Source organism: Castor canadensis, chromosome 13, assembly GCF_047511655.1.
Source record: "Castor canadensis chromosome 13, mCasCan1.hap1v2, whole genome shotgun sequence".
Classification (NCBI taxonomy): domain Eukaryota; kingdom Metazoa; phylum Chordata; class Mammalia; order Rodentia; family Castoridae; genus Castor; species Castor canadensis.
The window spans coordinates 7,423,663-7,436,811 of NC_133398.1; the positions used below are offsets into that span (position 1 = coordinate 7,423,663).

The following is a 13,149-nucleotide window of genomic DNA, read 5'->3' on the forward strand; positions in this document are numbered from 1 at the left end:
CAATTTTTTTAATGATGGCTCTTTTCTGATTACAAAAGCAAGATACTTAGTGCTTAATGAACAAAAAACTTCAAGTAATACAGGAGTGAATTGCTTAGAAAGTGAGAGTCATTCACAGTCCTATCTTGTCCTCAGATAGAGCTGGCTTTAATGACTGCTTGGTTGTTGTTGACTCCAGCAGTGTTCAGTATACTTGTCCCAGAAGAGGCTGCTCAGCGTGGCCTGTGCTGGAGCCTGGAGGCAGTGGCCAAGCCTCACTCCCACACTTGCAAGGAAGGGATCTGCCATGTGGAAACCCTGGGCCTGAACAATGAGGCTGCTTTTTATCTTTGACTTTTCAAACAGTCCTTTACTGAATTGACTTTTTTTTGTGTGTGTGATACTGGGACTTGAACTCAGGCCTACACCTTGAGCCACTCCACCAGCCCTTTTTTGGGAAGGGTTTTTTGAGATAGGGTCTCATGAACTGTTTCCCTGGGCTGGCTTCAAACCATGATCCTGCTGATCTCTGCCTCCTGAGTAGCTAGGATTACAGGTGTGAGCCACCAGTGCCTGGCTGCTGACTATTCTTAATTGCTTATTCTTGTAAGACATTCTAGAAGTCTAATTGCATGGGAAATGGGTATGTGTAATTTTAAGCATTTGGTATATAGACCTAAGTTGTACCCCCAGAAAGGCCAAGGTTTTAGGAACAGGGACATGGAAAAGTAATATATAGTCCGTCCATACAATGGACTATTACCATAGAAAGCCTCCATGGTAAGATGTCTACTGCAGCATATTTATAAGTGAAGAAATACTTTGGATCAATCTGTATAATAGTCTCTTTTATACCTCCCACCCCAAATATATGTTTATATTTGCATTATGGTGAAATCTAGAAGAATGTACACCAAACTTAACAGTGGTTACTTCTAGGGGATGAACTAGAGACTGGTGAAGTGTGGTGGTGCATATCTGTAATCTCAGCACTCGGGAGGCTGAGGGAGGAGGATCAAGAGATCAGGGCCAGCCTGGGCTATATAGCAAGACCCTGTCTCAAAAAAAAATAACTTAAGAAAAAAAAAAAAAGAAAGAAATGGAAGACTAACGTTCTGCTTAGGCAGCATTATGCAAACTTTTGATAGTATGTTTTGCTTTTATAATTTAAAGCAAACTTTTTCTCAAGTTAAAAATTATATGGGGTTGCAGGTAAAGCTCAGTGATAGAAGGCTTGCCTCATATGCATGAGGCCCTGGGTTTGATTCTCAGCACTTCAAAAAAAAGCCTAGAGTATGTGAGTGTGTGTGTGTGTGTGTGTGTGTGTGTGTGTGTGTATGTGTATGTGTGTGTATGAGAGAGAGATGTTGGAGGAAAAGTCAGTGAAGGGTGATGTCCTTTAAATTACATGACTAATACAGTATGGACTTCCAGTGTCTAATGGCGAAGGAAGGAAAGGAAATGACAGACAAAATGGGCTTCGAACGTTGTAAAGATAGACAGCGCTGAGGGAAGGTGAGGGTGTGGAGGGGCCAGAGGATTGCCTGCTGCTGGTGGGAGTGCAGACTGGCACAGTCACCTTGGCAAACCGCCTGGCATTTCCTGGTGAGGCCGCCCCTAAACACACTACACTTGCCTCCTGTCCTGGCCCAGGTACAGCGGAACTGCTGTCTGACCCTCTGCAACTTCAGCATCCCCGAGGAGCTGGAGTTCCAGTACCGCCGGGTCAATGAGCTCCTACTCAGCATCCTCAACCCCACCCGTCAGGACGAGTCTATCCAGCGCATTGCTGTGCACCTGTGCAACGCCCTGGTCTGCCAGGTGGACAATGACCACAAGGAGGCCGTGGGAAAGATGGGCTTTGTCGTGGTATGTGTGGGTGGCTGACTGCCCCCCCACCCCCTCCCTCCCAGTGACGGCAGAACCCTCTCCTGCACACTGTATGACTCCATCACTTTGAGATGGTGGCAGAGAAAGGCCAGGGCTGGGAGGTAGGAGCAGGGAGGAAGAGAGGTTTGCTGAAGCACAAATGCTTTAGATTAGACCAAAGGAAGTGGCTCTCTCTGTTTTTGTTTTTGTGGTGCTGGGGATGAAACTTGGGGCCATTGTAGACAAGTGTTCTACTATTGTGCTCAACCACCAACCCTGGAAAAATGTCCTTAGTGGTGACTGCTGCTTGTGACCCCATAGATTTTGTCCACTGATCCCAGCCCCTCCACTTATCCATCAGGTCCCACTTTACCACTTCTGTCTCCTCAGAGCAGATTGAGTGTCACCATGTGCATGCCAGCTGGGATTGAGTGAGTATGCTCAGTCAGGCCTCCAGTGCCAGCTTAGGTGGTAAGCTTTGTGGGCAGGCTGCAGAGCTTGTCCTTCTGTCACTGTCCATAGCACTGCCTAGCCTCATCAGAGCAGGCTAGCCTAGGGCCTGGAGTGCAGTGAGTGGGACGGGGTAAATACTGCTGCAGAAGGAAGGAAAGAAAGGCGGGAACCAAAGCAGTCTCCATGCTACCGTCACTGCTGGAGAAGCATAGGCCACTGCAAGGAAGGGCAATGCCCAAAGTCACATAGGAGTCAGCCTCAGCCCGGGACCAGCCCCCCCGGCCTCTTAGTGCCAGTGCCAAGGGTCTAGGCTTTGAATGCCTTCAAAGAGTCTCCGCCAAAGAGGCAGAGGATGGATCCTATCAGGAACAAATCACTGACTACCCTGTCCACGCTGGGGTCCACAGCCATGGCCAGCCCTCTGCCAAGCTCTTTCCTCTGCCCACAGACCATGCTGAAGCTGATTCAGAAGAAGCTGCTGGACAAGACAGTAAGTCAGAGCTGCACAGCTACTCTGTCCCTGCCCCAGCCTGAGGGACTGCTGACCCTGGGGGTGTCTGTGTCTCCTCGGGAGCCAGAGCCGTGGCTGAACCCTGTGTCCCCTTGCAGTGTGACCAGGTCATGGAGTTCTCCTGGAGTGCCCTGTGGAATATCACGGATGAGACGCCTGACAACTGTGAGATGTTTCTCAACTTCAATGGCATGAAGCTCTTCCTGGACTGCCTGAAGGTAGACCCTGCCTCTCAGGGCCACCCAATGCCCACGTGATGCTCCCAGCCCTGGCCTGGGGGCTTCTTCCAGTGGGATGTGTGGCTAACTGGAGCTCCACAGACCTCCCCAGTCTGATACCACCTGACCGGACCCTCTTGAGGTCCTCCGTCTTCTCAGGGATCACTTCTCAGACTGCCCATGGCTGGCAGGAGCCCATTCCCATATCAGTGGACAGAATTCTGTCCAGTAAGACTGTCTGCCATTCTAAAACGCTCTCTCTGTCATAGTTTCTGAGGGGCCCCCACAAACTAATAATCTGTTTTGTGGTAGATGGAACTACACTTGTCCCAACACTAGAAAGTAGGGGCAGACTACTGTAGCCTTCCTTTGTCTAACTGGAATGGCCAGACAGGTGCTCTCCAAGCGTTCAGTAATGAAGCAGGGTTTGAGTAGCCCCAACCTCTCTCACTTTGCCAGGAATTCCCAGAGAAGCAGGAACTACATCGGAACATGCTGGGGCTCTTGGGCAATGTGGCAGAGGTGAAGGAGCTGCGGCCACAGCTAATGACTTCCCAATTCATCAGTGTCTTCAGGTTAGTCCTTCTTGCCTTCCCCTTTTTCCTTGACTGCCAAGATGCTCAGAACTGTACTCTGTGCTTAGGGGAGTCACAACTGCTTTTAGCCTAGATTTCTGTTACAAATGTTGTCTTCCCTCTATGTGTTTTCTTATTCTTTCATCCTGCCATAAATGATCCTCCTGTAACTATATGTTAAGTAATCTCAAATCCCTTTTAGAAGGGCTGGTAGGGTTGCTCAAATGGTAAGAGCATCTGCCTAGCAAGCATAAGGCCCTGAGTTCAAACCCCAGTGCCACAAAAAAAAAAAAAAAAAAAAAAGGCCCTTTAGAATGAGTCTGTGTTGGTATGGCACATGTCCGTACTCAGGAGGTAGAGGCAGGAGGATTGAGATTCAATGCTGGTCTACGTAGACCAGTCCCCCCAAAAAAAAACCCACAAAGCTGGGACAGTCATTGTACCTGTGTGAGCCTCAGATTCCTCATCTTTAAAAAGGGAGGACTGCCTGAGCACCAGTGGCTCATGCCTGTAATCCTAGCTAAAAATAGTTTGTGAAATCCTATCTCGAAAAAATACATCACAAAAAAGGACTGTTGGAATGGCTCAAGAATTGAGTACCTGCCTAGGAAGTATGAGGCCAAGTTCAAACCCAAGTGCTGCCAGAAGAAAAAGAAAAAACAGAATGAGTATGATTATAAGGATTAATGATGAGGAAATAAATGCTGTGAAATCACTGACTACTGATGCCAGAGCCTTGAATACATCCAACGAGCAACACTTGGCCACTACTTCTGTGCAAGGTGCTGCATGTTTGCATGGTGGACTGAAGCTTCGCAGCACTGCTTGGCATCTCCTTTCTTCCATGGTGTTGTCACCACTCATAAGTGACAGATTTAGCAGAGCACTTTTGTTAGACTGAGTCTTGCTTGTCTTTGCACGGTCATCTGCATGTGACTCTAATAATTGTATTTTTAGTTTTGAGGTTTTTTTTTTTTCCTGGCTTTTTGTTTTTAATGGTTTTTAGCTGATAGTCATGAAAAGAGTGAATACTGAACAGTGCCACTGATGAGAGGATATCCTGTGTAAGAAAGTGCGTTTTTTTTTTTTTTTGGTTTTGGTTTTGGTTTTGCAGTATAGGGCATACACCTTGAGCCACTCCACCAGCCCCTTTTTTTGTGTGTGTGATAGGTTTTCTTCGAAATAGGTTATAGGGTCCCAAGAACTGTTACTAGCTTTGAACCTCGATCCTCCTGATCTCTGCCTCCTGAGTAGCTAGGATTACAGGCATGAGCCACTGCTCCCAGCAGAAAGTGCATTTCTTTACAGAGCTGTGCCATCCCATCCTCTGAGCCCTCTGCTGGTAACATAAAACAAAGTCTCAAATCATACCTCTTTCTCTTTTTTTTTTTGGTGGTACTGGGATTTGAACTCAGAGGCTCATGCTTGCTAGGCAGGCACCCTACCACTTGAGCCACTCTGCCAACCCAAAATCATCTCTCTCAAATGTACCTTCTAGTATTATAGACATAGGACAGTACCTTGTCACACCGCTCTGAGTGGAAACTATCTTGCACCTGCTTATGATACTTAGTAGTGCCCATGCTTTATCAGAGCTATTTTTATGTTCCTCTAGAATGTTCTCTTTCCAGATGGTGATTGAGAAGCTAATAAAAAAAAAAAATGGTGCCAGGTAACAGAATTTTGCTGTTTTCTGAGGTGGTTCATTACTTTTTCTTTTTTTTTTTTCTTTAATGGAGTGTGCTGGACATCTTTGTGATTTCAGACAACTGCAGAACTTGGAAAAGCTGTTGCTATTATTGATGTATAACATACTGCTGTCATCTTTTCATAGAAATAAATGTATAGATACATATGTATATATATGTGTATATAGTTTGAATTTTTGTTAACTTTAGCTGTGCCAACAACTTTGGAAAAAAGTATCCCAGTTTACCGTGTTGCATTGACATTGAACAGAAATTAACAGCCATATTCATCTAGAAACAGTACATATAACACACTGTATTAAATATGTGAGGTCTTATCTTTGTGAGTTTTATTATAGAAAATAATCAAGTATTCTCTAAATAATGAGCACCCAGTATAGTGGAGCATGTCTATAATCCCAGCACTTAGGGCATAGCCAAGAGGATCTTGTGTTTAAGGCCAGCCTGGGCTGCAAATTGAGTTCAAAGCCAACCTAGGCTACCTAGTGAGACCCTGTCTCAGAAGGAAAGGAAGGAAGGAAGGAAGGAGGGAGGGCGGGCCTCTGTCACCTGGCTTAAACTGCAGTCCAGCAGCGGTATCTAAGAGGGCTGGGCTCCCTGTCTCTTTCTTCCTCTTGGCAGCAACCTGCTAGAGAGTAAGGCAGATGGGATCGAGGTTTCCTACAACGCCTGCGGCGTCCTGTCCCACGTCATGTTCGATGGGCCCGCGGCCTGGGGCGTCTGCGAGCCGCAGCGGGAGGAGGTGGAGGAGCGCATGTGGGCAGCCATCCAGAGCTGGGATACCAACTCGCGCAGGAACATCAACTACAGGTGCCCCTTCTCCCTCACCAAGGTGCAGCCCTACGGCAGAGCACAGCACACATAGCACCCTTCCTCCTTGTCAGGCCTGCACTGTGCAACTGCTTCTTATGCAAGAGGAAGCAACACTGACAGAGACCCTGTTGACTCGTGCTCTTGTTTTGTTTTGTTTCATTTAATTCTTTACCCAGCAGACTTTCAGCATCTCCCTGACAGTAGTTTTTCTGTGCAACGCAGATTTCATTCCTTTACGATACGCTGGCCTCAGTTCTTTCTGTACTGTGACTGAGTTGCCATCACTAGGCACTGGTCTTCTGCACTGTCCTACGACTTAAGTCCTGTTCTTCACACCATCTTGTTTGTTTTGGTTTTATTTTTTTTGGTGGGAGTGGGTTTTGAACTCATTGCTTGCAAAGCAGGTGCTCTACTACTTGAGCCACACCTCCAGTCCATTTTGCTCTGGTTATTTTGGAGATGGGGTCTCTTGAACTGTTTTGCCTGGGCTGGCCTCAAACGATGATCCTCCTGATCTCAGCCTCCAAAATAGCTAGGATTATAGGTATGAGCCACTAGCACCCAGCCTGTTTTTGTTTTTTGAGATGGGGTCTCACTGTGTAGCTCAGGCTGTCCTTGAACTCTACCTCAACCTCCCAGTGCTGGGATTGAAGGTGTGGTGGCACAATGGGTGATTGGTTAAGTTGAAGGTTCACTTAGGAGATGGAGTTCAGCAGCTTTTCTCCTAATGCTGTAGTTCCTGGGCGAGAAGTGGAATTACTGGCCTCTGGGAAGGTTTTTTGGTTTTGCTTTCTTGTTGATTTGTTTTGCGGTACTAGGGGTGAACCCAGGGCCTGGTGCTAGCCCAGGAGCTTTTACTTGTCCAGGTATCGTACTTTTGGGCTGTGACTCCAGGTTGGCCCAAACAAAGTGGTTGTGGGAGGTGTAGTCACCCTGTCTTCTGCTTCTCCCCACCCCCAAGGCTGGGTCTCTGCCATTTGCTGAGGTCCCCAGTTCCGCAACCTTCTGCTTCCCTCACCTGCTCTGCTCTCTCAAGGGAGTCCCCTGGGGGCGGTGGGGTGAAGGCCAGGAGCCTATTCTCCTGCATCCTTCAGGCCTGTATATGTTTGTCCTTAGGCCCTTTCTGGAGGAGGAGTCTCAGGGAGAAAAGACTCACTTCCCCACTCCCCAAATCCTAGTGACCTGGGTTTCTCTCTCTGCAGGTCATTTGAGCCAATTCTTCGCCTCCTTCCCCAGGGCATCTCTCCTGTCAGCCAGCACTGGGCCACCTGGGCCCTCTACAACCTTGTATCCGTCTACCGTGAGTGCCTACTCCCCTGGTTCACACACCCCCAGCTGAATCCAGATGGGCCTATGCCTCAGAGCAAAGACCTCCCCATGCTGGGCTGTGGGATGGCAGTGTGTTGCCTGGCCCTTGTGGTACCACCAGAAGTGTTCCCATCCATCCAGAGTTTCCAGTCGGCTTTCCTTATGCTTCCTGTCCCATACGAGTGAACACTCAGAAGTTGCCCTACTGTCTACATGACAGAGCAGTAGCCATGGTTCCAGCCTGGCTGGTCACCAGAATCACCCAGTGGTGTTTTATTATGAATGCAATAGCCACTGCTGGTGGCTCACGCCTGTAATCCTAGCTTCTCAGGAGGCAGAGATCTGGAGGATCGCAGTTCGAAGTCAAGCCGGGCAAATAGTTCAAGAGACCTTATCTCTAAAAACCCTTCACAAAAATGGGGCCGATGGAGTGGCTCAAGGTGAAGGCCCTGAGTTCAAGCCCAGTACAACAACATCAACAAAAAAAGAAAGAATGTAATAAATATAGGCAAGCCAGGCATGTGGCACAGGACTTCTAATCCCAGCATTCGTGAAACTAAGGCTGGAGTATCTCAAATTCCAGGCCAGCCTGGGCTATGAAGCAAGACCCTGTCTTGAAAAATAAATAAGTATACACATGATGCCTGGATCCATACAACCAGACATGCATGCCCCAGGATCTGGTGAGTCAGTACCTGGGGGCAGAGACTGAGAGCCTGTACTGTGTCTAAAACTCCTCAGAGGGTCACTGTGTATAGGGTCACTGGTTTAGGCCCTAAGCCAGTGCAATGATACTGTCCTTAGAAATAACTTGGGTCCTCAGCAGGGAATAGTCTTCCCCAGCTCACCCCTGCTCTCCCACAGGCTGAGCAAACGTGGCTTATGCCAGCCCCCAGTCATGTCTTTCCAACCCAGGCTGCCCATTTAGAGTAAGACCTTGAAGCAAGTGTGGGTTCCTGTGGCACAGGCTGATAGAAGACCTACCCCATTATCCGCTATCTGATATTGCTTCACAGCTGACAAGTACTGCCCCCTGCTGATCAAAGAAGGTGGGATGCCTCTTCTGAGGGACATGATCAAGATGGCGACCGCCCGGCAGGAGACCAAGGAAATGGCCCGGTAAGAGACAAACAATGGGTTTCGGCTTGGCACTTCGCTGTGGGGGGAGTAGGGACACAACGGTCCCTCTGGTACTTAGGAATGGCCGAAGTTTCCAGAGGTCACTCAGGGTTGAGTATGGAGGTGGTCAGTGTGTCTGTCCAGCTGGGACCTCTCCAAGTTTCATCTCAGCCACAAAGTGGCAGGAAAGTAGATGATGGAATTCTGAACAGAGCATTACTTAGTTTACTTTTATCCCCACCAATTCCATGCTTATCTTGGAGCATGAGCAAGTCAGGTCAGAACTTTCATTATTTTTGGCCAAAGGCACTGCAATGGAAGAGGACTGTATAGTAAGCTACACTCAGGAGGTCAGATGGAGCAGGGTATGCATGAGTTTCTCTGAATTTAAGTGTACATGTGAAGGCCATAGGGAAAAAGGAAAAGTCATTACCCTCTATTGGACTAGAAATACAGTTCAGCAGTAGAGCACTTGCCTAGCACGCTCAAGGCTCTGGGTTCAATTCCCAGCACGCACACACGTGTACATGTACACACACCACACACACACACACACACACACACAAAATCAATGTGAAAGTCATGGACATACAGAGTGTTTTGTCTTTCGTTTCTGTGTTAGTTTCATTACTGGGTCTAAAACATCAGAGGTTGGGTGAGGTGGCTCACGCCTATAATCCCAACTATTGAGGAGGCAAAAATCAGGAACTTCAAGGTTTGAGGCCAGCCTAGGCAAAAAGTTAGAGAGACTCCATCTCAATCAACAAGCCAGGAGTGTGGCATGTGCCTGTGGTCCTAGCTACACAGGAGGCCATAGGTAGGAAGATCACAATCTGAAGCCAGCCCCAGGTAAAACTTTGAGACCATACCTAAGAAATAACTACTGCATAAAAGGGTTGGGGGAGTGTGGTTCAAGTGATACAGCACCTGCCTAGCAAGCTTGAGGCCCTGAGTTCAAACCCCAGACCCATCAAAAAAAAAAAAAAATATATATATATATATACACATATACATACACATACACACACATAGAGAGAAATATATAAATAAATAAAACATCAGCTCTGTCAGTACATAGAAGGGTTCAGGGATGTCACATGTCAGAATCAGCAGTAACAACTTCCTTAGGATTCATTCTAGAACGTTTTAGAAGGGAGGATAGTCACCCATGGACTTTGGTCATAACTCTGAACAGGTGTAGAGTGAGCATGGTGTGGAGGAGGGGACTGGAGCGCAGAGGTCCCCCAGACAATGATGTGCTGGGCTGCCGGCGTCCACTGCTTCTGCCATCACTTTTGGTGAAACTGTGTAACTCAAAGGTTGAGCTAAAACTGGAAATGGTAAATGAGTGGTTCTCAGACTGAATCTTCCTAAAGAATCACCAGGAAAGATTGTGAGAAGTGGTCAGGCCCCTCCCCTAGGTCTTCTTTCCTGGTAGGCCTGGGAGGTAGGCTGAGAATATCTGTGATAAACAGGGAGGCGCTTGAGAAGCACTAGTTAAGACTAGCCAGTACCCTCGAATGCTTCCTAAGGCTGAGACATGTGTCTGGGCCACCAGCCAGGAACAAGTGAGCCTGGAGAGAACAGGAGAAGGCACTGGGCCTGCTACAGCTCCTTGGCCCACTCTGCATTTCCTTCTGAAAAGGCCCTTTTGGCACATGGAGGCTGAAGTGGACCCCAAACCCAGATGCTTTGTGCTGATTGGGAAAGCAGTTCAGGGTCCAAGGTGACAACCAGCAGCAGTGGCTGCAGTTCCCCAGGGGTGAAGCTGGAGTGGCAAAAGACTGAGCTACTGAGCTGGACACTGCTGTGAGCCTCAGGGACCCTTGAGCCTACACAGCTGCCCTCTCCGCCTAGACCTGCTGCCTGAGCAAGTCTCTCTTTGTGAACCTGACATGCAATCAATTTGGAAACTTCCAGTTGACTACTGGAAAAAAGAAGGTCCCATGTGTAGGGAAAATGGAAAGGGGAGGTATTATTAAAGAAAGGACCAAAGGGCTTGGGAGGCCAGGCCTGAGCTCTTGGGGCATCGTGTCTACAGATGTACTGGGACTGAGGGTGGAGATTAGGGGAGCACAGGAAGGAAGGAGGGGAAGACAAGCATCAAAGGTACCCACAGGTACTCTGCAGGTGCTGTGCACATCACTGTGCACATCATTCGGTCAGTATTAGCATCACTCTTTGTTTGTGTGAGGTGCTGGTGATGGAACCTGGGGCCTTACACATGCTAGGCAGTGTCCTACCACTAAGCCATGCCCCCAGCTCGGCATCACTCTTAGCACTTGCTAACCAGCTGCGGGTCCCCAGAAGGAGCAGGCTCACCCACCTCCAACCCTCTCTCCCTTGTTGCCTCCAGCAAAGTGATTGAGCACTGCAGCAACTTTAGAGAGGAGAACATGGACACGTCCAGGTAGAGGCCTCCAGCCCCCGGCTGCCACTGCTCGGACCACAGGCTGGGAGGAAGCATTCACGTGGCCCAGCGGGCAGGCGCCTTCCACAGCCTCCCATGGGACGAAGAGACAGAGGGGACTTTTGCACAAGCGATGCTTTTCCTTGACATTAGTGAGATATATATATTATATATATATATATTATTTTTTGTTAGGCAGTGTGAAGTTTTGTGTGTATGATTTCTGTACAAAAGCAAAAGCACCCTCCTGAGTCCCCGCAGCTTCCTTGGCCATTCTCCACCCAGCTCCAAGCCTTCATCGCTGCCACACTCACTCCTGCCCCAGCCAGACTAACGTTGTGAGTGTCCGGTCCTTTCCCAGTGAGCTCAGACCCTGGCCTGACTTCTGTCCACCCGCCTAGCACCCTATGCCGCCCACCCATGTCTGAGATTCCCATCTGGGTTCCTAGGTGCGGCTGATGGGGCTTAGGGATTAAAACTAACCCCACTGGGTCTCCCTGAAGCCTTGGTGCTCCCGGCTGTGAACCGTCAGGGGCAGGACAGTGAGCTGTTTCCAGGCCTAGGGCCAAGCAGCCCTTGCCCCTGAGGCCCCTGGAGTAGTGGCCCACTGCTCTCTGGTCAGGCCTGCCTGCGGCCACGCTGCTATGGAGGCTGCCTCTGAGTCTCTCTCAGGCCCCAGGCTTTTGAAGGCCCCGGCCCAGGGATGGTCAGAAGTCGGGCAGACTCCGCTGCCTCTTCTGCCAAATACCCAGAACCTGCCCCAGCTCTGGAACCCTGCACCTCCCAGGGCCAGGGGCTGGCTCCCTCGCTCCGCAGCCCTTACCTGCCCACAGCACCCAAGGTGCCCAGGCACTCCCACCAGCAGAACTGAGCCTGCCTCACTCGCCCCTGCCTGCCCTGCCGTCCAGAGGGCCCCCTAGCTCTCTCTGAGGCAGGAAGCCATTTGAGGCAGCCACCTCCAGACCAGCACTTGGATGGCCCTCCCTGCCTTTTTGCCCACCCCAATTGTCCCTGGGAAGCTGCTGTGCCGTGTCCCTGTGCTGTGTTGCAGACACATGAGAGGCAGCCATGTCTCCAACATCTTGTGCACCTCCCTTGCTGTAACTGGCAATTGCTTCTCCTGGGACACATGGGTGATGAGGAGGCGGTGTGGGAGAAGCAGGCCTGGGGAACACGGCTAACCTTCAGGGTGGCTTTCTGCTCCCTCTTCTTTCCCGGGTCTGCCTGTAGGCAGCACAGGCCAGGTTAGCAGGACTCAGGGAGAGGCAAGTTGCCCCTCCTCCAGGAACCTCTGCCCCTGGGTGGGGCAAGAGGGCCTAGCCCTGTGTTCCCCAGTATGGCGGATGGGCCACCTCAGCCCCTCCTTTCCACCCCAGGCCCTTTCTGGCCCCTGCCAAGCCCTAGGCAGAGCTCACATCACATCGCTTTACCACCAGGGACCTGGGGAAATGTCTGTACTTTGGGATGTCACAGAAATACATTTTTGTGCAAAGTGCAGAAGAGCAGAGTGTCATTTTGTGGGGGTGGCATGGGGATGCCAGTGGGGGTCAGGAAAGAGGCTTGGGGTGTTGAGTGTGGGCAGTTTTGTGGTGGAGAGGGCTGTGCTAAGAGGGTTTGTGTGCCCACAGGCCCAATTGACTACCCAATGGGGACAGGTGACAGATTGAGGTGGAGTATCTGTTTCTTCCATGTTCTCTTCACGCCTCTGTGCCTAGACACTGAGGTCAAGGTCAAGGCTGGACATCAGACCAACAGGGCCCCTGGCAGGAATGCTGAGTCTGATGGGAGAGATAGATGGTAAGTAGGAGATCATGACCCTGTGTGAGGAGAGCAGGAGAAGGGTGCCTCCTACAGGCTGTTTGGAGTGTGCTGGGGTCAGGGAGGACTGGAGGTAGCTGAGCAGGGGCACTTGGGGGACAGAGGGAAGAGCCATTATAGCCCTCACACACTCCATGGAGGCTTCTCCCAAGAAGGGATGTCTGAGCTGAACCCAGGAAAAAGGTGGAACCTGCCAGGCCTAGCCCCAAGGGCCTAGGGAAAGTGTCCCACCAGGGAGGACAAGGAAGCAGCCTGGTAAAGAACCAAGGGTGAGTGTGAGGGGAGCCGGAAAGTAGCTGGGGCCAGGCGTGACCAGCACAGGATGATCCTAGCTTGGTGCTCCCATTCTCAAAGGTGCCAGATTGGG

At 49.9% G+C, this 13,149-nt stretch overlaps 1 protein-coding gene across 7 annotated transcripts in view; it reads left to right on the forward strand.

Annotated features, from left to right (window-relative positions):
* Zer1 (zyg-11 related cell cycle regulator) overlaps positions 1-13,149 on the forward strand; it is a 35,883-nt gene that overhangs the window by 18,152 nt on the left and 4,582 nt on the right. For 6 of the 7 annotated variants that reach the window (XM_074053044.1, XM_074053041.1, XM_074053040.1 and 3 more), the window contains exons 9-16: positions 1,633-1,848; positions 2,750-2,791; positions 2,911-3,030; positions 3,490-3,605; positions 5,936-6,124; positions 7,330-7,427; positions 8,452-8,554; positions 10,911-12,479. In XM_074053044.1, the coding sequence (XP_073909145.1) occupies positions 1,633-1,848; positions 2,750-2,791; positions 2,911-3,030; positions 3,490-3,605; positions 5,936-6,124; positions 7,330-7,427; positions 8,452-8,554; positions 10,911-10,968 (942 nt within the window). In that variant the 3' untranslated portion in view covers positions 10,969-12,479. Of the gene's footprint in view, positions 1-1,632; positions 1,849-2,749; positions 2,792-2,910; positions 3,031-3,489; positions 3,606-5,935; positions 6,125-7,329; positions 7,428-8,451; positions 8,555-10,910; positions 12,480-12,592; positions 12,762-13,149 lie in introns of those variants that run through there. The other variant, XR_012440759.1, reaches the window with a different exon arrangement.